At 41.7% G+C, this 25867-nt stretch overlaps 1 protein-coding gene across 2 annotated transcripts in view; it reads left to right on the top strand.

The window, feature by feature from the left end:
• Tpk1 (thiamin pyrophosphokinase 1) overlaps positions 1-25867 on the top strand; it is a 330187-nt gene that overhangs the window by 234816 nt on the left and 69504 nt on the right. For both annotated transcript variants that reach the window (XM_085683895.2, XM_085683894.2), the window contains one exon: positions 18315-18426. In XM_085683895.2, coding sequence (XP_085540021.1) covers positions 18315-18426 — 112 coding nt within the window. The remainder of the gene's footprint in view (positions 1-18314; positions 18427-25867) is intronic.

Below are 25867 nucleotides of genomic sequence, written 5' to 3'. Positions count from 1 at the left end.
CTGGAGAGGGTGTGGGGTAAAGGGAACATTTCTCTATTTCTAGTGGGAGTGCAAACTGATACATCTGCTTTGGACTTCGGTATGGCAATTTCTCAGAAAATTAGTAATCAACCTACCTCAAGATCCAGCAATATTACTTTTGGGTATATATCCAAAGGATGCTCAATTGTACCACAAGGACATGTACTCAGCTGTGTTCATAGAAGCATTGTTTTTCGTAGCCAGAACCTGGAAACAACCTAAATTACCCTCAGCTGAAAAATGGTACATTTACACAATGGAGTACTACACAGCAAAAAAAATAATGACATCTTGAAATTTGCAGGCAAATGTCAGGATCTAGAAAAACATCATATTGAGTGAGGTAACCCAGACCCAGAAAGACAAACATCATATATACTCACTCATAAGTGGCTTTTAGACATAAAGAAAAAAAGACAGCCTACAATTCACAACCCCAGAGAACCTAGACAGCAATGAAGAACCTAAGAGAGACATATATGGATCTAATGTACATGGGAAGTAGAAAAAGACAAGATCTCCTGAGTAAATTGGGAGCATAGGGACCATGGGAGAGGGTAGAAAGAGAGGAGAGAGGAAGGGAGGGGAGCAGAGAAAAATATATAGCTCAATAAAAATAAGAAAAAAGAAACTACTTTGGCCTATGGCAGGGCAGAATAAAGCCAGGCAGAAAACCCGAACAGAGATAAATAGAGAAAGCGGAATCAGGGAGATGCCATGTAACTGCCAAAGAAGAACCCTTCCAGTAGGCCACATAGATTAATAGAAATGGGTTAATTTAAGATGTAAAAGCTAGCTAGGAATACACCTAAGCTATTGACAAAACAGTATTATAATTAATATAGTTTCTGTGTGATTATTTGGGTCTAGGCAGCTGAAAAACAAGTGAACAGTTTTTATTTATACTGGGCTTTTACCTTTCTCTATTTCTGTATATCTTTTCTTTCCTTCTTATTCCATGTCTGGCTGTGTAGCTGGGTGACTGACCCCTGAGAACCTCCTCTCCTCCTTTTCTCTTTCTTATTTTTCTTATCTTCTTCTCTCCCTGTTTTTTCCCTCTGCCTGCCAGCCCTGCCTATCCTTTCTCCTGCCTAGCTATTGGCTATTCATTTCTTTATTAGTCCAATCAGGTGTCTTAGGCAGGCAAAGTAGCACAGCTTTTTAGAGTTAAACAAATGCAACATAAAAGAATGCAAAACATCTTTGCATCATTAAACATATATTCTACAGCATAAAAGAATATAGCACATATTTAACTAATAGTCCACAGTAGGTCTGATGTATTTATTATAAGGTTCAGCTGGTCAAGAACAAACTGTTAGATCGGAAGATCTTACTTAGAAATGTGACCAAGCATGCACAGGTTTTGACTTGGGGTAGGAACGATAAGCATTCATGTAGAATATAGTTGATAGTATTTCCTTATGGGTTATAGTGTATGTATGAAAAGTAACTATTTGGCCAACAGCTGGAAGGATAGAGCAATCATCAAGAGAAAGCAAAAGCTGTTGAATAGAGTAGCCTTGAGAGAAAGTATCAGAATATTAAAAGTAGGCTATTTTGAAAACCAGAATTTGGGGGTGAATATGAACTAGTAACTAACCCCGGGAATATCTTCATCTAGGTGACTCCCAGGAAGCTTGGTAGGCTGTGTAAAAGAATCCATATGAAATGCAATAAATCAGTCCCAAAGCCCTACAAATTGAGGAGTTTGGAGAGAGGAAGAGAGGCTTGCCAGTGAAGTGTGAGTTAAAATGAAAACCCAGAGAGTCCTATGTTCTGGAAGCCAAAGAAGAGATTAAAAATCCATGACAAATCTTAGGAAGAGGTCAAGTCATGTGTGGTAACTGACTGTTGACTTTAGCTCTTCAGAGGCCATTGGTTACCTGACGAAAGCTACTTTTGAAGAGGAGAGAAGTGCTCAAGCATAATTGGAATGAATCTAAGAGAGACATTAAGATGAGGACGGTAAAGGAAAACAACCTTTTCTAGGAATTTCAGTGTAAAGGAACAAGCAACAGTGTAAATGTGCAGTTTATATGGTGCTTCCATGTTTAATGACTGATTTTCTTTTTTTTTTTTAGTAAATTTTATTAAATTATAAAAGTTTCCATTTCCACCCCCCCTCCCAACACCCTCCCACTCCCCCTCCTCCCCCTCCTCCTCCCTCTTCGTCCCCCAGGGCAGTCAGGGTTTCCTGCCCTGTGGGAAGTTCCAGTTCCTTCCCCCTCCCTCCAGGTCCAGGAAGGTGAGTGTCCAAACAGACTGGATCCCCAAAATCCATTATATGTAGAGGAAACAGGTCCCAGTGTCATAGTCAATGGCTTTTCAGAAAGACTTCGGGTCAGCCACAGTCAGAGAATCCGGCCAAATTCGGAGAGTCTGGTTAGATCACGTCCTCTTTCAGTCCCAGTCCAACTGGCCTTGGTAAACTCTCATCAGATCCGTTCCCTTGTATCAGTGGGTGATAGCATCCCTCGCAGTACTGATTTCGTTTTTCATGTTCTTCCTCCTTCTGCTCCTCATTTGGACCTCGGGGGGCTCAGTCCGGTGCTGCAATATGGGTCACCGACTGTATCGCCCTATGGTGATAAGCAAAATATACATCAGTATGGACATGGGCCACGGCCGATTCAGGCACCCACTCCTCTGTCCAGAGAGCAATCTGGGGGATCTCTCCTTGGACCTGGGATCCCATATATAATCAAGTCTCCTGTAAACCCTAAAATGGGTCCCTTAGTTGAAATATAATCTTCCCTGATCCCATATTCATCCTTCCTCCCTCCCCCCCCCCATCCCAGGCCACCAAGCTTTCCCCTTTCTTCCCCTACTCCCTTCTCTCTAACCTTCTCCCCTTCCATCGACCCTCCCTCCCCCCCATGCACCCGAGGTTACCTGGGACTCTTGTCTATTTCCTACCTCCTGGTGGATAGCTAAATAATCTTCATCAGGTTCATCTTCTTATTTAGCTTCTCTAGGATCACAAATAATAGGCTCAAAGACCTTTAATTATGGTTAGAATCCACTTATGAGTGAATACATACCGTGTTCCTCTTTTTGGGTCTGGCTTACCTCACTCAGTAAAGCGTTTTCTATTTCCATCCATTTGCATGCAAAATTCAAGATGTCATTGTTTTTTACCGCTGAGTAAAACTCTAATGTGTATATGTTCCACACCTTTTTTAACCATTCTTCTATTGAGGGGCACCTAGGCTGTTTCCAGGTTCTGGCTATTACAAATAGTGCTGCTATGAACATAGTAGAACAAATGCTTTTGTAGTATGATCGGGAATCTTTAGGGTATATTCCCAAGAGTGGAATTGCTGGGTCCTGAGGGAGGTTGACTCCCAGTTTCCTGAGAAACCGCCACACTGATTTCCACAGTGGCTGCACGAGTTTGCATTCCCACCAACAATGGATGAGTGTTCCCCTCACCCCACATCCTCTCCAGCATAGGATATCATTGGTGTTTTTGACTTTAGCTATTCTGACAGGTGTAAGATGGTATCTCAAAGTGGTTTTGATTTGCATTTCCCTGATCGCTAAGGAGGTTGAGCATGACCTTAAGTGTCTTCTGGCCATTCGAAGTTCATCTGTTGTGAATTCTCTGTTAAGTTCAGTACCCCATTTTTTAATTGGGTTAATTAGAGTTTTAGTGCCTAGTTTCTTGAGTTCTTTGTATATTTTGGAGATCAGACCTTTGTCTGATGAGGGGTTGGTGAAGATCTTCTCCCAGTCATAAGGCAGCCTTTTTGTCCTACTGACAGTGTCCTTTGCTTTACAGAAGCTTCCCAGTTTCAGTAGATCCCATTTATTCATTGTTTCTCTTATTGTCTGTGCTGCTGGGGTCCTGCTTAGGAAGAGGCCTCCTGTGCCTAAATCTTGTAGACTACTTCCCACTTTCTCTTCTATCAGGTTCAAAGTGGACGGATTAATGTTGATGTCTTTAATCCATTTGGACTTGATTTTTGTGCATGGTGATAGATATGGATCTACTTTCATTTTTTTACAGGTTGACATCCAGTTATGCCAGCACCATTTGTTAAAGATGCTTTCCTTCTTCCATTGTATACCTTTAGCTCCCTTGTCGAAAATTAGGTGTTCATAAGTTTGTGGGTTAATATCTGGATCTTCTATTCGATTCCATAGGTCGACTTCTCTTCTTATGCCAATACCAAGCTGTTTTCAATACTGTAGCTCTATAATAGAGTTTGAAGTCAGGGATGGTAATGCCTCCAGAAGTTCTTTTATTATATAAGATTGTTTTGGCTATCCTGGGTTTTTTGTTTTGCCATATAAACTTGATTATTGTTCTCTCAAGGTCTGTGAAGAAGTTTGATGGGATTTTGATGGGGATTGCATTGAATCTATAGATTGCTTTTGGTAGAATTGCCATTTTTACTATGTTGATTCTCCCAATCCAAGAGCAGGGGAGGTCTTTCCATTTTCTGGTATCCTCCTCAATTTCTTTCTTCAAAGACTTAAAGTTTTTGTCAAATAGGTCTTTCACTTCCTTTGTTAGAGTAACCCCAAGATATTTTATGCTATTTGTGGCTATCATGAAAGGTGATGCTTCTCTGATTTCCCTCTCTGCTTCTTTATCCTTTGTGTATAGGAGGGCCACTGATTTTTTGGAGTTGATCTTGTATCCTGCCACGTTACTAAAGGTGTTTACCAGCTGTAGGAGTTCTTTGGTAGAGTTTTTGGGGTCACTTATGTAAACTATCATATCGTCAGCAAATAACGAAAGTTTAACTTCATCCTTTCCAATTCGAATCCCCTTGATCTCCTTATGTTGTCTTATTGCTATTGCTAGAACTTCAAGCACTATATTGAAGAGGTATGGAGAGAGTGGACAGCCTTGTCGCGTTCCTGATTTTAGTGGAAAGGCTTTGAGTTTCTCTCCATTCAGTTTGATGTTAGCTGTCGGCTTGCTGTATATTGCTTTTATTATATTTAGGTATGATCCTTGTATCCCCAGTCTCTCCAACACCTTTATCATAAATGGGTGCTGAATTTTGTCAAATGCTTTTTCAGCATCTAGTGAGATGATCATATGGTTTTTTTCTTTCAGTTTATTTATATGATGGATTACATTGATAGATTTGCGTATGTTGAACCAGCCCTGCATCTCTGGAATGAAGCCGACTTGATCATAATGGATAATTTTTCTAATGTGCTCTTGGATTCGGTTTGCCAGTATTTTATTGAGAATTTTCGCGTCGATGTTCATGAGTGAGATTGGCCTGTAATTCTCTTTCTTGGTTGTGTCTTTGTGTGGTTTTGGTATTAGGGTAACTGTAGCTTCATAAAAGGAGTTAGGCAATGACTCTTCTGTTTCTATATTGTGGAATACGTTAAGGAGTATAGGTATTAGCTCTTCCTGGAAGTTCTGGTAGAATTCTGCATTGAAACCATCTGGTCCTGGGCTTTTTTTGGTAGGGAGATTTTTGATAACAGCTTCTAATTCTTCGTGACTAACAGGTCTATTTAGATTGTTCACCTGTTCTTGGTTCAACTTTGGTATATGGTACTTATCTAAAAAAATGTCCATTTCTTTTACATTTTCCAACTTTGTGGCATATAAACTTTCATAGTAAGATCTAATGATTCTCTGAATTTCCTCTGTGTCTGTGGTTATGTCCCCCTTTTCATTTCTGATCTTATTAATTTGCATGTTCTCTCTCTGCCGTTTGATTAACTTGGCTAGGGGTTTGTCAATCTTGTTGATTTTCTCCAAGAACCAGCTTTTTGATTCATTGATTCTTTGGATTGTTTTCTCTGTTTCTATTTTGTTGATTTCAGCCCTCAGTTTATTTCCAGTCTTCTAGACCTCCTGGGTGAATCAGCTTCTTTTTTTTCTAGATCTTTCAATTGTGCTGTTAATTCTCCAATGTGTGCTTTCTCCGCTTTCTTTAATTGGGCACTTAGTGCTATGAACTTTCCTCTTAGCACTGCTTTCATAGTGTCCCATAGGTTTGAGTATGTTGTGTCTTTGTTTTCATTAAATTCAAGGAAGAGTTTAATTTCTTTCTTTATTTCTTCCTTGACCCAGGGGTGATTTAGTAGTTGACTGTTCAGTTTCCATGAGTTTGTTGGCTTCCTGGGGGGAGCATTGTTGTTGAATTCTAATTTTAGTCCATGGTGATCTGACAAGACACAGGTAGTTACTAATATTTTTTTGTATCTGTGGAAGTTTACTTTGTTACCGAGTATGTGGTCAATTTTCGAGAAGGTTCCATGAGCTGCAGAGAAAAAGGTATATTCTTTTCTATTTGGGTGGAGTGTTCTATAGATGTCTGTTAAGTCCATTTGATTCAATACCTCCAATAGGTCTCTCAATTCTCTGTTTGGTTTCTGTCTGATTGACCTGTCCATTGGTGAGAGAGGAGTGTTGAAGTCTCCTACTATTAGTGTGTGTGGTTTGATGACCGCCTTGAGTTCTAGAAGAGTTTCTTTTACATATGTGGGTGCCTTTATATTAGGAGCATAGATATTCAGGATTGAGACTTCCTCCTGATGAATTGTTCCAGTTATGAGTATGAAATGTCCATCTCCATTTCTTCTGATTGATTTTAGTTTGAAGTCGATTTTGTTAGATATTAGAATGGCCACGCCCGCTTGTTTCTTAGGTCCATTTGCTTGGAAAACCTTTTCCCAACCCTTTACTCTGAGTAGGTGTCTGTCTTTGTGGTTGAGGTGTGTTTCTTGTAAACAGCAGAATGTTGGATCCTGTTTTCGTATCCAATCTCTAAGTCTGTGCCTCTTTATAGGTGAATTGAGTCCATTGATATTAAGTGATATTAATGACCAGTGGTTGTTGACTCCGGTCATTTTTTTTTTTTTGTTAGGTAGTAGAGTATATGTGTTTTTCTTCTTTAATTTGTGCTTGTGAATGGTCGCTAGATGTTCGAGTTATTGTAGGCCGTGTTGGGAATGTTGGATTCCTTCGGTAGTGATTTTCCTTCTAATATTCTCTGTAAGGCTGGATTAGTAGCTACGTATTGTTTAAATTTGTTTTTATCCTGGAATATTTTGTTTTCTCCGTTGATAGTGAACAGTAGCTTGGCAGGGTATATTAGTCTGGGTTTGCATCCATGGTCTCTTAGTTTCTGCAGTACCTCTATCCAGGATCTTCTGGCTTTCATGGTTTCCATAGAGAAATCCGGTGTAAGCCTGATAGGTTTACCTTTATAAGTTACTTGACCTTTTTCCTTTGCAGCTCTTAAAATTTTTTCTTTAATATTTATGTTTTGTGTTTTGATTATTATATGACGCGGGGATGTTTTTTTCTGATCCAATCTATTCGGTGTTCTGTATGCTTCTTGAACCTTCATAGGAATATCGTTCTTTAGGTTGGGAAAGTTTTCTTCTATAATTTTGTTGAATATATTTTCTGGGCCTTTGATCTGCAGTTCTTCTCCTTCTTCAATCCCTATTATTCTTAGATTTGGTTTTTTTATTGTGTCCCAGATTTCCTGAATGTTTTGTGAAGAGAATTTGTTGGATTTGCCGTTTTCTCTGACCAGAGCATTTATTTTCTCTATGGTATCTTCAGAATCTGAGATTCGTTCTTCTATCTCTTGTATTCTATTAGTTATGCTTGATTCTGTAGTCTCCGCTCGTTTACCTAGGTTTTCCATATCCAGCCGGTTCTCGTTTTGTGTTTTCTTCATTGCCTCCATTTCAGTTTTCAATTCTTGGACTGTTTCCTTTACTTGTTTGATTGTTTTTTCTTGGTTTCTCAGGGTATCACTCACGGATTTACTTATTTCTTCAAACTTTTTGTTATATTTCTCATCCATTTCTATACTCATTTCTTCAAACTTTTTGTTATACTTCTCGACCAGTTCCTTAAGGGAGTTATTCATATCCTGTTTAAGGGACTCTATTGCTTTCATAATGGCACTTTTTTCCACTTCATCTGGGTTAGAGTGCTCAAATCCTTCTGTTGTAGGGTCGTTGGGATCTGATATTTTCATGTTGTTTTTCAGATTGTTGGAGGAGGTCTTGCCTTGGCGTCTGCCCATCTCTTCGATCCAATGCTCTCTATTGGAACTTCTGGTATCGGGTCAGGTTCCCTTGTTGGGCAGGGAGTTCACTGACAGAATGCCTACCTTTCCCCAGGCAGGGTATTGAAGCACAGGCACTCCCTCTTTCCGGGATGCCCCTACAGAGCAGGCCCAGTGTGCAAGGCAGCTGAACTGGGGAAATTTTATGGGCTCAGTGGGAGGGGAGAAATATAGAAATTTGTACCTGGATGGAAGCTGGGATGGCAGGCGGGAGAGCCTAGCAGTGTGGACACAGCACTGCAGGCTGACCTGGGAGTCTATGGGGTCGGGGAAAGTCCTAGCTCCTCCTCGCTGGGCCCCTGCCGCGGGCCCGAATCAACTCACCACTCCGAAGGCCCTCTGGATGGAAGCTGGGATGGCTGGCGGGAAGCTAGCAGGGTGGAGCAGGTAGAGCAGGCTGACCTGGGGGTCTATGGGGTTGGGGAAAGTCCTAGCTCCCCCTCGCCGGGCCCCTGCCGTGGCCCGAATCAACTCACCACTCGGAAGGCCCTCTGGATGGAAGCTGGGATGGCTGGCGGGAAGCTAGCAGGGTGGAGCCAGCAGGGCAGGCTGACCTGGGTGTCTATGGGGTCGGGGAAAGTCCTAGCTCCCCCTCGCAGGGCCCCTGCCGTGGCCCGAATCAACTCACCACTCGGAAGGCCCTCTGGATGGAAGCTGGGATGACTGGCGGGAAGCTAGCAGGGTGGAGCCAGCAGGGCAGGCTGACCTGGGAGTCTATGGGGTCGGGGAAAGTCCTAGCTCCCCCTCGCCGGGCCCCTGCCGTGGCCCGAATCAACTCACCACTCGGAAGGCCCTCTGGATGGAAGCTGGGATGGCTGGCGGGAAGCTAGCAGGGTGGAGCCAGCAGGGCAGGCTGACCTGGGAGTCTATGGGGTCGGGGAAAGTCCTAGCTCCTCCTTGCTGGGCCCCTGCCACGGGCCCGAATCAACTCACCACTCCGAAGGCCCTCTGGATGGAAGCTGGGATGGCTGGCGGGAAGCTAGCAGGGTGGAGCAGGTAGAGCAGGCTGACCTGGGGGTCTATGGGGTCGGGGAAAGTCCTAGCTCCCCCTCGCCGGGCCCCTGCCGTGGCCCGAATCAACTCACCACTCGGAAGGCCCTCTGGATGGAAGCTGGGATGGCTGGCGGGAAGCTAGCAGGGTGGAGCCAGCAGGGCAGGCTGACCTGGGAGTCTATGGGGTCGGGGAAAGTCCTAGCTCCCCCTCGCCGGGGCCCCTGCCGTGGCCCGAATCAACTCACCACTCGGAAGGCCCTCTGGATGGAAGCTGGGATGGCTGGCGGGAAGTTAGCAGGGTGGAGCCAGCAGGGCAGGCTGACCTGGGAGTCTATGGGGTCGGGGAAAGTCCTAGCTTCCCCTCGCCGGGGCCCCTGCCGTGGCCCGAATCAACTCACCACTCGGGAAGGCCCTCTGGATGGAAGCTGGGATGGCTGGCAGGAAGCTAGCAGGGTGGAGCCAGCAGGGCAGGCTGACCTGGGTGTCTATGGGGTCGGGGAAAGTCCTAGCTCCCCCTCGCCGGGGCCCCTGCCGTGGCCCGAATCAACTCACCACTCGGAAGGCCCTCTGGATGGAAGCTGGGATGGCTGGCGGGAAGCTAGCAGGGTGGAGCCAGCAGGGCAGGCTGACCTGGGAGTCTATGGGGTCGGGGAAAGTCCTAGCTCCCCCTCGCCGGGCCCCTGCCGTGGCACGAATCAACTCACCACTCGGGAAGGCCCTCTGGATGGAAGCTGGGATGGCTGGCAGGAAGCTAGCAGGGTGGAGCCAGCAGGGCAGGCTGACCTGGGTGTCTATGGGGTCGGGGAAAGTCCTAGCTCCCCCTCGCCGGGGCCCCTGCCGTGGCCCGAATCCATGACTGATTTTCATAAACAGTTCTTATATTCCTACTGTTTGAATACATCGCATATAGCTATAACAATTAAAGACATTATCACCTTAAGTGAGGGACTAAAATTTCAAACAATAGGCTGTAAGTGCAGCTTATTTCATAGAAGGGGTACAGCTATCCAGACTACAGGTTTAGGGGAATAGTTAGAAAAGAAAGCAGGTGAGGTGGTTTTAGAGCTGAGTCTTTGGACTTATACATTCTGATAATATATTAATATTCTCAGTAATATGTTATGAAATCTGTGAGAGGAATAAAATTGTGTTATTTTGTTTCAAAATAAATTCCTTATTTATAGTAGTTTTCTTTTAATGTTTTTTGATCTTTGTTTTCATACTTAGTTACTGAATTAAGGTATTTCAAATGTATTTTGAAATGTGTTTTGAAAACCTGGATGAGTGCTGTATGGAGCTGCATCTATACCTCGCTATCATTGGTCATTAACAAAGAACTACCACATAAATAAAGGGAAACTCAACAGCCACATGCTAATTAATATGCTTGGAAAATTTGTGGCCCCTCTATCAAATTCATAGGTTAAAAACCTTTGCCTCAAAGTCATAATTTTCAGGACAATGTTGTAGTTTGAATGTGAAATGCCTACTGTAGGTTCATGAGTCTGAATGCTTGATCCTCTGACTGGTGGTGCTATTTACAAACCTTTAGGTGCTAAGGCCTTACTGGAGGAAGACCATCACTGGGGGATGGCCTTGGGGTTTTGTAACTTGACCCCACTTCATGTTCTCTCTGCTTTGTCTGTGTGGATGTAACTGCTTCCTAACTCAGTCCAGCCTCAGAAGTCTGCTATCGTGCCTTCCCCACCATGGTGGACAATATCCATCTCAGACTGTGAGCCAAAACAGCTGGGTTTTTTTTTTCTCTCTCTCTCTCATGGTGTTTATCACAGCAGCAGAAGTGCATGCAGAAATAGTGAGATCATAAGGATAGAGCCTTATAGATAGAATTAGGGTTTTTTTAAAGGACTCCTGAGACAGTCACTGCTATTTCCACACCTAAAGACACTGAGAAGGTGCCACAGGTGAACTAGATAGTGAGTCTCCACCAGCCTGAGTCAGCCAGAACTTGAATCTTAGAATTTCCAGGAGAAATATGAGAAATACCTCATCACTGTTCGTAAATCACAATAGTTTTACTATTTTATTATAAAAACTAAAGCACATGCTTCTCTTTCTTTAATTAGAACATTCTCGTGTTTTCTAGATAATAAGGTTTGATGGTCATGCTTAATTTTTAAACTGCATTTGTCTTTTTAATCTTCTTGAAGGGTACTAACTGTAACTATAGGTATTCCTAACATTGATGAAAAGAAAGTCATCCCTTCTATTCCATCCTCATCTAGCAGAGACACTGCCTGAAAATTTTCATATGAGAAAACTATTTTCCTCATTAACACTTTCTCTTGTCTTTATATGCGCTCCTCTTCCAGTCTTAAGGATATGTAGCCTCTGAGATGACAAAGAAAGCATGTTGTGGGGTCCTGGTAAATAGGGACTGCCAAGAGGGAGGTTGTGAGAGAGCCTGTCTGTCCCTAGAGTCGTTGTGGGAAGCAGATGTCTACTGTAGGACACTCTACGGCCTGCTTAGTTAGAAAGGTAGGGCGGTGAACACAAGAGAAATCTCGGAATATATGGCTCAGGGCTGACATCCCATCACCCACTTTACAGTTGTGATAAAAGTTGGGAAAAGAGTCAATGGGTTTAAAAGCTGAGAATGGATTAAATTATTCCTATCATTAGGGATGGAGAGGGAGGAGGAGAGGAAGTGGGGGGAGTGGGAAGGTGTTGGGAGGAGGGGCGGAAATGGAAACTTTTATAATTTAATAAACTTTGAAAAAAAAGAAAATAAAAAGATCCTTTGTTACTGTAATCCTAACTCTACATTGAGTATTCCAAGAAAATAAGAGGTACATTGAATGCATGGTACCAGTTATGAAATATCAGAAATTCTTGGAGTTTTTCCAAATGACAAAAAAAGAATGATGCATATAACATTAATTTACTACATATCTGTAAGTTTTACAGAGTGGAGAAGTGATCTCCTTAAGATACTTTAATTCAAGCATTCTAACACAAATGTTTTAAATATTTTTTCCTTTTGCTAATATTCTGCATTAGTTTCATGGTGACTAATTACTTTCTTATAAAACATACTGTGGAGTGCTGACCTGTGCTTAAATGAAACCTCAAATAGAAAAGCATAGAAGCCGGGCGGTGGTGGCACACGCCTTTAATCCCAGCACTCCAGAGGCAGAGGCAGGCTGATCTCTGTGAGTTCAAGGTCAACCTGATCTACAAGAGCTAGTCCCAGAGCAGGCACCAAAACTACAGAGAAACCCTGTTTCAAAAAAATTGGGGGGATAAATCAGAATTCATAGTTTAAATTCCTAAATCTCTGTTCTTGTAACACTTATTGTGACATAATCGAGTCTTGAAATGATTTAATAAGCGGGTCATATAACTTCCATTTTATATAGCACATGTCTACACAGCATACATTTTAAAGTGTGATTTGAGCACTGTTGATAGGATATTCATAAATATTGCTGAGTACAGTTTTGTTCTAGTATTAATTAAACAAACATTGTCTAGATAATGCTGAGGCTCTTGTGAGTCCTTTTGGGCCATCTGAACCTTCCCTCCCATACTTTTAAGACATCTCCCAATCTCTTCTGTTCAAATTTTGAAGTAATTTTTTGAAATTATTGACACATTTTCATCAATACCTTTTCCATTTGCTCTAAGCAATTTCCAAGTCAGATATTTATTAAACACATAAAGACACTCTCCCTCTGTGCTGTTAATTCATCCAACAAAATAAAAGCAGGCTTGTTACAAGGAAATCTCTGGTGATGATTCTGCAGTTGAGATTGTTACAGGCACAGATCTGAGTCACTACTGACCTATGGCACAGAATTGGACCATGGGCGTGTGGTTAGAAGCAGAAATGGACAGTTTATTAAAGGGACAACACTCCTGAGAATAAGACTGGACAAATGAACTGGGAGAAAAGGCCGTGAAGCCCTGGGGCAGTAAGTTCACGGCCATTATTGGACACCCACATTGTCCCACTGAGTCTTTCTCTGCCCACTGGCTTCTTCCGTGTTAATCTCGATGCTGCGGTGCCCACTCCCTACTCTCCTGCTGTATATGGCAGACATTTAGCTGACTCCTATTCCGAGGGTAACTGTCCTTCCAGGACTACAGTATAATAAAGAAACTTGTGTCCCTCCCTTTGGCTCTCATACAGTTCTGGTGTAGCCCAAAATACTGGATTTTTTTTCTAATAATCTCATGCTCGGAAAAGGAAAGGCCTGAGGCTCCGTGGCCAGCCAGAGAGGGCTTATCTCTGCTTATAACTTGACAGATGACCCTGGAAGAGACACTGGGGCTGAGGCAATGATGGACTGGACCACCCCAGGACCAGGACTGCTTAGTTGTGTATGCCTCTGGCCCTTTATTTAAGCCTAAATTTCATGTTAATGTCTCAAAGATAGACTTGATGACCCCAAGGAGACAATGGAGTCTTTGTTCATCTTTCCAGTGGGAAAACATATAATAAACCTCTTTTTTTTCTCTTCACTATAAAAAAAAAAGCAGGTTTGTTATCATTTTAAGAGTAACAATATGAACCTGTTTTCCAGGTGAAATACAGTAGCAAAATGCTGCATCTTGTGTCACAGATAAAGTCTGTAGCAGTTGAAAGGAAGTCATCTCTCAGTGCTAAGTAGGAAACTTAAGGAGATCACATACAAAGCGGTTGTGGCTTCTGTTGAGGTTGGGGGAATAGTGGAAGCTCAGAAAACGTGCCCATCCTGCCCAGGCTCCGCGTCACGTGGAAGGACCCTCAATGAGGAACATTTGGAAACTTATCCATCATACTACCTCATAATGCCTTCCATAGCTCTTCCTGTCTTCACTGTTAGAGGTGCTTTCTCCTAAAACAAGTATTCTTAGAAGTCAGTGCTTAAAATAGAGTACTTTTGGAATGGGGAAGAAAATGCTTTCAACACACGAGTGTGGCAGCATTTAGCAGAGTTTTTCCTCGAATTCAATAAAAGAGAAGCCTAGAGATGGGGTAAGATGTTAAATAACATAAATGCCGGTGTGAGAGGAAAATAAAGGGAATGTTGTTTTCATCAGTTTGAATTTTGATATAGTCTAGGTTTAGGTGGTTAGTAGGGGAAGGAGTCTGCCCTTGTAGAATTCCAATTATTCCACAATTGTTTTTTTTTTAATTTAGAATAAAGAAAGTAGCTCAATTGAGCATTGAGAAGTGTTAACTGTTCAACTAGAGAGTAAGGTTAACTCATTTCAGAAGACATGTGATTTCAGCCTGACTTTGCCAAATAATTTCCAGAACAAAGAACAAATATATCTTGTCAATTTTGAAACATATCTCTAAAATTTTCTGACTGTAGAAATATTAAACCAAAATATCAAAGTTATATACAATGTATGTAGCTATATCTCTCTGTATCTCTCTCTCGTTTATCCTTTAACTTCTGTTGCATGCAGTGTGGATCCTTTTATCTTTCTCATTGAAGTTGTTCCTGCAGGCTGTTTACTTTCTTGCAAGTGGTCTGTATATACTAATATAATTTAAAGTACCTGAACAGAGTGGCAAAAGTTGACATGCTATAGGTTGGCCTGTGCTTAAGCAGCGTGAAAGAGTGTTCATTCATACTAGATTTGGTAATTTACTTGCATGATATACAGCAGTTAACACAGGGTGTGTCTTCAGCATTAATAGCAATTTAATGAATGACTGACTGCTTTGTGAATCACCAGTCTCACATGCTCCTTGAATCTTTTATGTCAACTAGAAAGGTCATTATGCTCTTCCTGTATTCCATGTTTCATGATCTTATTAATTTGCTATGCATTTGCATTTTGCAAGACTCATACTAAGATATTCTAAAAGTATTTTTGTGTAAATGTTGGCATGGTTCCTAAATTTAAGTGCTTAAAAATATAAACTGAATTAAGATGTCTTTGTATTTGATAATTTTAGATGACAAAATCTAAGGTGAGCCTTAGTATTTCTTTCAATCGTGCCTTCCTCTGGTGCAATAAAGAAACACAGAAAAGGTAATGGTAATGGTCTCTTAGCCTTCAGTAGGTAGCTCTGTGTGTGTGTGTGTGTGTGTGTGTGTGTGTATGTATGTTTTGCTCTAGCTTAGAATTATAGTCTGGAGAAACCTATGTCATGATACTGTCTGTCTTTAGCATGATCTTAAGCATGGTTTTCAGTACACTTGCCATGCAATATCTTTGCTACCTTTCACTGGTTTCTTGTTTCAACCATGTTAAGGTTGCAGCATCTGTTCAAATAACCACAACTGAAAAGGCAAACCATGATTGATTTTTGTTCCTTCTTCACTGTATAAAACTGCTTTTGACTTCAAAGAGTTATCTTAGCTGAGAACAGAGGATAGAGCAGGAACCTGAGCAGTGATTCATGGAAGTATATGGAAGTGAATGATTAGTTCATGTGCCTCTGGTCTTCAGTGATGCCATAAATCCTGCAGGGGTTCTTTAACGTCAGGCTAGATGCCTGCCTCTGTCAAATCTCATATAGGCTAGCATATATTATAAACTGAGAAATCTAGGGAATGAGCAAAAATTCCTTTACCCAGTCATTCATTTTTTAAAGATGTCACGTTGACATGCCGACGCAGGATGAAAGCAGAATACTGCTCTCTTTTAGTCATAAAAGCTAAATTTGCATATTTATAAACACCAAGACCCTTCACGTATGGCAAAACACACTTTTAAAGCAAGAGATGAAATGCTAATTGATGATATTCTAAGACCTATCTGTGACTTCTCAAGTCACCAAACTAGTTTATTCTCAAACTGAAAATGTTAAGGTGCATTGGTTCTTAGAATAACAAGAAAGGCTGTGAATACCTAGCAAAGGCGAGGAAGGGGGCTTCCCACTGTGCTGCTTAAATCCGTGGTTTAACAGCAGTGCTTCTCTCCCCAGGAGAGTAAAGCTGAACATGTATATGTGCTGTTTCCTTTGCGTTATATGTTGGAAGCAAAGGGATCTTCTCCCAGGGAATTACTATCCACCCGAAAAAAATTATTTTCTTTCCTTTATCATTTTTCACTAGAATTTTCTAGAACACCAAACATACAATGTATTTAGCTGACTTCTACTAAAACATAAAGCAGTCCAAAAGCAAAGAAGAAGAGGCAATAAAAGTAAGAGTGAATATAAACACATTGAAAATAAGACACACTCATAATGTGTGAACCCCTCTTTGATAAGCCATGGGAAGCCTCCCTCATTGTCAGAAATGTCATGGGGTAAAAGATCAGGGCCTCCATGCAGACTCCAGCCCTTTCTTTTTCACCCTTCTTGAGCTACTACCTTATGCCAGAAGGCTGCAACCTAGCTGTCACTCCTCCAATAGTGTGGTATTTCTCCCATGGGGCCCTAGAAGTTCAACCTAAAACAGAAAACTGAGCCAAGGTCTACCTTCATAAAATACCATCAAATCGTTTCCTCCTAAAGCCAAAATATCTGTAAAGAACTGAGAACTGCTGCCACCCTTCTGCTGGAAACTGCTTCATTATAAAAGAAACATCTTCACCCCTTTCAGGGTTTGTTAAAATGTGCAGTGTGTGGTATTCAGGATGTCCATTTGTATTATATTCTGAATATCTATCTTCAGAGAGAATTATTTTGCATTGGCGAATAGGAGGGAAGGGGGTGGGAAGCAAGTGTGTGGTAAATGAGCCAGTCTCAGTCACTTTAAGGGAAAACCATACAAAGCAATAAAGACAGACGATGGCTCGCCTTTCTAAAGGTGAGGTAAAATCAGAACCAGTTGTAATGGCTGCTGAGATGCGACTCTGTTCTCCTGCTCACCTAGTGCAGGTTTCAGACCCGCCATCCTGCTGCTGTCCACCCTGATGAGGGGACAGCTGAACGGTTGCTGTGAGGCATTTTTAAAACTTACACTTCCTGACTTTTAGAGAAGATTTGCAGTTGAAGACATTAAGCAGATTATGGGCAGTCCCAGCCCCCATGCACACATGCATACTGCCTGCAGTGTATTCCTTACCATGCTCTCAGGCGGTTCCTTTCTAACAAGTGAGGAACTAGTGTTGACTATTAGCACCTAAAATGTGTATGTAGAGGCATGCCTCTGATACTAGCACGGAAGTCCATCAGTGAGCAACTGATGGGTTCTTATACAACCCAGGACGACTTGCCCAGAGGTGGCACTACCCACAGTGGACTGATCCCTCCCACTTAATCATTGATCAAAAGGTTCTTTCATCTCTCATCCTGCAGACCCATTGCTGCCACTCAGGCATGTCTGTAACACGATCAATCCATGCTTCTGTATGCATAGCATCTCCTGGGTTGTGCCTTTTCTCTCAACAGCAGACACCCAGTTCAAAATGCATTACTCCTTAAAACAATTTATTTAATTATATTTAGGTCTTTTCTGATTGGATATTGAAATAAAATGTTCCCTATTGTTTTAGTGTTTTCTTTGGCTGTGATAAAACATTAACCTAAACCAACTTGGGGCAGAAAGGGTTTATTTGGCCTGCAGTTTACAGAACATCATTGAGGGGAAGCCAGGACAGGAACCTGAAGGCAGGGCTGAAGCAAGGGCGATGGGCAAGTGCTGCTTACTGGCTTGCTCTCCATGACTTGCTCAGTTTGCTCTCTTATTCAACCCAGGATCAGTTGCCCAGGGTTGGCACTACCCGCAGTGGAATGAGTCCTCCCACTTAATTATTTATCAAGAAAATGTCTCAGAAACATGCCCACGGGCCAATCCAATAGAGATCTTCCTCAGTTGAGGTCCCCTCTTCTCAGGTGTCTCTAGTTTGTCTCGTTGACAAAAACTAACCAGTGCACCTATGTGTACATTGTGAGGATCTCAGTGATGGCCACAGGGGACAGACTAACTACTTATAGTGCTTGTGTTGAGTTTTCAGTATTAGAAACCTGACTCTCAGATAATTAAAGATTTTACCTGGGAAATGATCTTTTATATATAACTAAACAAATGTTCATTTTTAAACCTATAATCTAGTGTCACTAAAGGCTGCATCGTCAGTAGGTGCAATGGATGTATTTTTAGAATTGGCAGGTATAAAAAATAATACTTTCTATGTGCAACTCTGGATATATTTAACCAATTTATCAACTGTAAAACTGATGATTATAGTAAGCTGATACAGAAAAGCTCTTAGAACTCAATCAGCGCTGATCAGTTCTTAGGACTAAAGCATGCACTAAGCTAATTTGTGGTTAGCGTCATCCCCTTCTTCATACTCGCTTTTCTCCTTCAGGGAAAGCACAGGCTCCACGTAGACACTGGATTGGAAGGCAGCTGGTGTGGCCTCATTCCTGTTGGACAGCACTGCAAGCAGGTGACGACCACAGGCCTGAAATGGAACCTCAGTGAGTAGAACCCTTCTAGAGACGGAGGGTTTCTTTTTTCATGTGTGAGAGAGCATTTGTTTGTTTTAGTCAAAGATCACTTTAAAAACATGGGCTTCTGGGTAAGCCTCCTGCTCACAGGCATCTGCACCACATCTAGGAGTTTTCATCCTTAATATTTTTGATGTTCACATCAGTAATCTAAGGATGAACTGACAGGCAGTTTTCTGCAGTCCCTGTATTATTCGAATTCCCAGCACCACGCTCTCGGTTATTTGTGCTTTTCATTTCCTGTTCTGTTGTGTTGCTTGGAGCCTTAGAAGGTGCACTCCTAATTTTCACTTGTTTTGTGATGACTTACAATAACCCAGCATCTCTTCTTTAAACTGTATGGAGCATTTGTATGTCTTCTCGGAGAAAGTACAGTATCAAAGTCTTTGCTCATCTACTAATTGAGCTGTTCTATTTGGCCTGGGGTATGAGTCCTTCACATGCTCCAGTTATGAGTTTTTCATCAGATATATGGCTTACAGATATTTTTTTAGAATTCTTCGCTTGCATTTTTATTTCCTAGAACTTAACTAACTAAATTAATTCTGATGAAGACAGTCTTTCTTTTTGTTTATGCCTTTGATGCCATGTCTGTGCTGCCCACCTTATCTCTTGATTTATGTATGGGAACTATACTTTACTTTTTAGAAATAGCTAAAGTTCTGAACTTGCAAGAGCTTTTCATAGTCAAACCTTTGAGCTCTCACAGATTAGCTTCTGTTATTAAATATTTAAATGTTTTCCCAAAATTATGAGCTACATTAAGCTATTCAAAAACTGCCTGACTTGGAAAAAAACAGAATTGGGGTCTGTTTATTCGATAAATGTTGATGCACCCTTCAAAAAAAAAAAGAAGAAAGAAAAAAGAACTGCCAGGCATAAAATCAGTCAACCATGATTAGCCCCAGCCTATCTCAGGTTGTATAAGAAATATATATAACCATGTCATTCTTTTCTAAGTAACATGTTTACCATTGAAATAGTTTGAAGATAGAAAGATTATTTTTAAGTCCTTTCTGTGAGTCAGTGATGAAACAATTAGAAAGACTGGAACTGCTTTGAAGCACATCTAGAGACTTGTCAGTGTGAGGAGAGAGCAGATCTCCTCCCTGCACCTAAGTGTGTAATGACTTTGAAGCTGTTGACGTGAGCACCCATTAGAAGTCTTTTGAAAACACTGCAACCTTAATCAACTGTTTCAGTTCCTACATTGCCCATTACTTACAAGGCTCCAAAGGAGACAGAAGTAAACTCTCTGCTAGATCTAATGGTACCCACATTTTCCAATGCTGGTGCCAGCAACGATAAAACGCCAAGCCAAGAGACAGACGGGAGAGAGTCTCTGTAGCCCAGCATCCTAGTCCCGATGGTAATGGGAATCCTAAGGCCAAGTACAGTTCCCCTGAGCTCTTTAGAATACCTTCCATCCTCTGGTTCCCAAAGCACTGTGTACATGCTGATTCTGAAGAATAGTATTCTCTGAGAAGGATATAATATTTGATCTTGCCTAAATGCAATATGCCATTATTCGTTTGTTTAAAAGGCTGCTTTGAGTTTTGAAATGATCATTTTTCTCTACATGCTTATGATAACAAATTAAAAACTGCTGGGCATGATGGGGCACATCTGTAATCCTTAGCATTCGGGCAACTGAGGCAGGATGATTGCCACTAGTTTGGGGCCAGATTGGATTACCTTACTAGTATCAGGCAAGTTAGAGGTAGATTACCTCAAAATGCAGTCAGTTCCTAGCAACTTCTTAGCACATACAAAGAGACAGAATTGAAATTATCTTTCAAGAAAATTCTTGTTCTAGGGTCTTCTAACGGATTGTATTTAGAAGCAACAAAATAAATATGAAGGTATACATTGACTATAGAGAAGTGGGTTAATTTTGTTCACAAATGCCCTGTTTTACTCAGTTCTGCACTCTGGTCCATCATTGCTCTGACACAGGGTCCAAATCAGAGAATAAGGGAGGATCTACAATATCTTAGTTCTTAATCTTTCTTGCATCACCGAGGATAAGCAACTTCTCTTATGAGCACCCCCCCCCCATAGTCAACTGATTTCATGCTTCCAGCTGTCCGTCTAACTCACTTTAAAGTCTGTGCCACAGTTTTGAAAATAGTCTAATTTATCTGTTACCAATCTGCAAACCCGCACATCACAGTTTCACATTTTAGAAAGTACCAAAAATAATTTTTTAAAGTATCATCTTAAAGAGCTGAAACTTTCCAAATAGTAGTTTTATGGCGAGGCAGCATGATGTCAACATGAACCGAGTCGAGCCTTGCACAAGAATTGCTTAGATTCTATTCCTGAGGAGAGGAAGTTGTCACGGCACCTTGGCCTTCTTTGCAAGCACCATGTTGTCCTGCGCTGTGTCATCATAGTGGCCTCTGTTGTGGGAGACTTGGTCACACTGACACCTGAGACTGCCAGTAAAGCTAAACTTTGAATCAAAGGACAGAGTCAACATTAACCACAAAGTTTTTGGTAGACCCAGATTAGGAAAGAGACACAAGAAGGAATAGGGAGGGGCTAAAATTTGTGGCCTTTTCAGTCAGGAAGCATGGAGAGGCTGGGTCAGCTGATCCTTTTTCTATCACCCTGGATTTATCAGGTTTTTACCCTAATATCTGACTCCTGGGTTTTATTTAGTAATAGAACAGTAAAAGTAATCACTTCAGGACTCCTCTTTCAAGCGCGTAAGTTTCCCATTTCCACTTCTTGGAATGTCCAAATGCAAATCACTTGATGAGCTAGCATGTCAGTGATATGTCTTTACAATCTCTGCTGGTAAGCATGGTTACCATGCTTTTTTGGGGGGGGTTTTGTTTTATTGGCAGATTCTGCTTCCACACTTTGCTCCTTCTAACTTATTTGCCCTGGAACTGCTCATTCATGGGATGTTATCAGTTCCTGGTCATCTTCCCTGATAAGTTTCACCTTTTTAATTCTATGTGTGCACATGCGCACACCCGCACGTGTGTGTGTGTGTGTGTGTGTGTGTGTGTGTGTGTGTGTGTGTTTCTACCAGAGTTTATATGCGCCACCTGCACGCAGGTGCCCATGGAGACCAAGGAAGGCATAGATCTCCCAGAACTGCAATTCCAGATGGTTATGAGCCACCAGGTGTAGCTGCTGAACATTGTTGAAATCCTGCTTCCCCTCAAGCCTCCCTCCTACTTTCTTGTCTTGGGTGTGGTGAGAAAGGGCAGGGACTGTTTAATTGTCCTTACTTTTTACATGAGCATGAGTGGGAGTTATTTACTGCAACGTTCCAGTGGTTATACCTCTGAAGAAAGAGACAGCATTTACCCAGTGAACATTAAGTGACCGTTGTCCCTTTGTGAGAAGTGGGACCTCATGAGCTCCAGTCCTCTGTGTGATGAAGTGGGGACGGGTCCAACCCTGTGCAGGGAACGGAAATAAACTAAAAACAGTAGGAGGTTGTCGTATACAGAGAGGGAATCAAAAGCACCAGAAGAGGGTGATGCTGATGGGCAGAGATCAGTAAGGATAAGTGTAACCACACAGAACCCTTATTGTTGGGAAAGTCACTAGAAAAACTCTGACTCCGAGATAATTTGCACTGGCTTTACTTAAGTGTTGCCCCAAGGAAACATCGTGGGGAACTGTTAGCACAAGTATCTAAGATTCCTGTTCTCAACCTTGAAGACGCTGAATTTGAAACTGACTTTCTGAATCCTAAACAAAATTATGTCTAGAAGACAGTGTCTTTCAGCAGGTGTCCTGGTCCTCTGGCTCTTAGAATCAGAAAGCCGGAACCATCACCTCTTGAGCACTACCTTGTAGAACCCAGCACTCTGGCTTCTGCCTCCTTGCAGCGTGCTCTGCATACTCTCACCACTCTGTTCACATAAGATCAAAGGTTTTCTCTTTTTTTTAATTCATTTTACATACACAGTTCCCCTTCCTGCCCTCCTCGCACTCACCTCCCTCCTCCCTGCCCATTCACTCCTCAGAGAAGGTAAGGCCTCCCATGGGGAGTCAGCTAAGCTTGGCTTATCAAGTTGAGGCAGGACCAAGTTCCTCCCACACTGCACCAAGACTCAGCAAGGAAGTGGCCTCCAAAAAGCCAATTCATGCACAGAGATAGATCCTGGTCCCATGCTGGGGGTTCCACAAATAGACCAAGCCACTCAACTGTCACCCACATTCAGAGGGCCTGGTGAGGTCGCATGCAGTCTCCCCAGCTCTCACTAGCGCAGGTCAGCTGTCTGTGGCTTTCCCCATCATGTTCCTGCTTCCCAGCCCCCTGTCCCTTGCTCATATAATCCCTCCTCCCTCTACTCATTGATCTCAAGAGCTTGGCCCAGGAGCTTGGCTGTGGATCTCTGCATCGGCTTCCATCCGTTACTGGGTTTCTTCGAAGATCAAAGAATTTCAATAAATGTTTCCCTAAATGATGTCAGCCTTCCAAAATCTCTTCTCTATAAGAACAGTGATTCTCAATCTTCCTAAAAAGGGTGTGAATCCTGAAGACGGGGAGTTGAAGGAGGGTGACCATAATCAAAATATATTGTATTTTCTATAAATAAATAAGTATGTTTTCATTAAAAGAAAAAATACATAATAAATTTTAAAAAAAGAAAAATGTAATAAAATTGGACTTGTTAGAATGGGTCAAAGTTATTAGATCAAATAACAGAGAAACTTCCCTTATCAAACTATATGCAGACATAGCAGTCCTTGCCATGAAAGCTTTCAGAAGTCTGGGAAGTTGACAGAAACATCCCTGAATATCCTTCAGTGGGTGATGAATCTGAATCTGCACGGCCTGATTCCACAGCATGTTGATTTTGGTTATTTTGCAGTTCTGGGTAGTTTGGGTTTTCACTGTTGACCATGATGTCTATGATTCCTGTTCATGTAAGTCATGCATGTTCTGTACAAACAAAATGGGTTGTCATTGCAGGTAGCTAGACAGTTTTCCTTCTATGAGCAGATTCATCTCATCAGCCCTGATGTGCCTGTGGTTGAACTCTCCTTTGGACCGATGGTTTCATTTACTAGGCTTTCTCATTAATAACAGAAATAAAACACTTGACATGTTTATTTTCTTTGTTCGTTATTTTACCCTTTAAAATTCTTTAGTGGCACAACGCATTACCACCACCACTTAGGATATGTAAAGTATCACAAGCTGTTATGTTTTTTTATTTTTAAAAAAAAAGCAAAGCAAAACAAACAAACCCACCATGTGCTGGTGCTGGAGAGACAGCTCATTCAGTAAAGTGCCGCACGAGCATGATGCCAGAAGCCATGTAAAAGCCAGGTGTGTGGCTCCTGCTTGTAACCAACAGTGTGGGGGAGATGAAAGTGGGCACATCCTGGAGTGTGCTGGCCAGCCTGCCTAGCCTAATTGACAAGCCAGCAAACAAGGTGGACAACTCCAAGACCTGAGATTGAACTATGCCCTCCAAATATGTGCACATACTTGCACACACATGTCCACCTGCATACAAACAAACATGCTCATACACATCCATATACCTGCACATACTGACACCTGCACACACATATCAACTACACACATTTTGTGAAAGATTATGTTTGCCAAACCCAGTGTCTTAAACACTTGCTCTTATGTTGCTGTTTAAAGGTTTTTGCTCTTAGCTTTGGGTTGTGAATGTCCACTTTGTATAAATTTTTAGATATGATATGAGGTGATAATTCAGAGCCAGTATGTTGGTTCCTATAAAAAAAATTAGCTGTGGTTCCTATAGGGATTGTCTGGATTCTGTAAATTTCATTGTAGAGAGCACCTTCTCAACAGTGTCAAATCTTCCGATCTGTAAACACTTAACTGCTTATCATTTATTCAAGTATTAACATTTTTGTCCACACCACATTTTGGTGACATCACTGAGTTAGTTTTGCAATCTTTTTGAACCACTAATTCCCAAGTGTTGTTTTGTTTTATGTTGTTATAACAGAATTATTATTATTTATTTTATTTATTATATTTATTATTATTTCTTTTTATTCATGTGTATCAATGGTGCATCGATTGATTTCATGTTCCTTTACCCTGGCTAGCTATATTACCCATGGTTGTCTAGCTTAACAGAACTTATAGAATGAATCTCTCTCTTTCTCTCTTAGATAGCAGACAGTCAGACAGACAGACAGATAGGAGATTGATTTATTAGAGTGGCTTATGAAAGATTCAAGAGCCCAGTAGTTGTTCAGACCACAAAGCTAGATGTCTCAGCTGGTCTTCAGAATATGCTGGAAACCTGAAGAAGTAGGCTCTATGCCAATGAAGAAATGGACTTGCTAGCAAGGGCAAGAGCAAGTGGTCAAAAGCAAACTTCCTTCTTCCATGTTCTTTAAATAGGTTTCCAGAAGAAGGTATGTCTTTCCCCTCAAAAGATCTGGAAGTTGTGTCTTCCCACATCAAAGATCCAGGTTAGAAGTGCATCTTCCCACTTCAAATGGTTTAGTGAAGAAAAATCCCTCACAGGTGTGCCCATCATCTTGGGGTCTTAGTTATTCCAGATGTAGTCAAGTTGACAACCAAAATAGCCATCCAAAGATTGCCTTACTGAACAATTTTGTGGCTTTTTTAGAAGTGGATTCATTAGCATTTTTTTCTTGTGAGAACATGTCTGTAAACATGATTTTACTTATTCTTTTGAAACTTGGATGTCTCTGATGTATTTTACTTCTCAAAAATGAAGGCTAGAACCATCAGTACAAATTTGAATACAAGTACAAGTAGACATCTGCCTTGATCCCAGTCCTTGGAGAAAAGCATCCACTGTCTCACAGTATCATGTGAATATCTTTCCTACCTGAAAGGACCTTGACAGCAGACCAAGGAAACAATTCTACCTGATTCTAAATTGGTAGTCCAATGAACTTTCTGGGGTTGCTGGCGGGATATGAGGAAGAGCGGAGAGGCAGGAGCACAGCTGACTGGAGAGCAGCTGCCTCCGCAGAAAGCCAACCCTGCTAAGGATGATGATCCCCAAAAGCTATGTCACTGCATTCCCTTGGCTCCCTGGAATCTTCTGTGAGGAGCCTCCTAACTCCTTTCGGTTATGTGGAGAGAGTCTCTTGGGCCTTGTACATTGCGTGAGTTCCTGATCTCGTGCATCCTGAGCTTCTTGGATCTTGGGCACAGTCCAGCTCACTTCAGGAGAGAACATTTCATTTTGAAAGAAATAGATACACTAACTCCACCCTTGATCCATCCTTTAGGATCTAGTCTGCTACTGTATGGTGTTTTCTGAGCTTTAGAAAAGACGGTATAGATTCCTGATTAATTTTTTTGGATTTGTGGCTGCACAATGGACCACTATGCAACAACAGCCTCTTATCCTCAGCAGCTCGGCTGCTGATGAATTTCTGCAATAACCTCTGTCTACTAAAAAGG

Source organism: Myodes glareolus, chromosome 25 (assembly GCF_982192425.1).
Source record: "Myodes glareolus chromosome 25, mMyoGla1.1, whole genome shotgun sequence".
Lineage (NCBI taxonomy): Eukaryota > Metazoa > Chordata > Mammalia > Rodentia > Cricetidae > Myodes > Myodes glareolus.
This window is presented reverse-complemented; position numbering and strand designations above follow the sequence as displayed.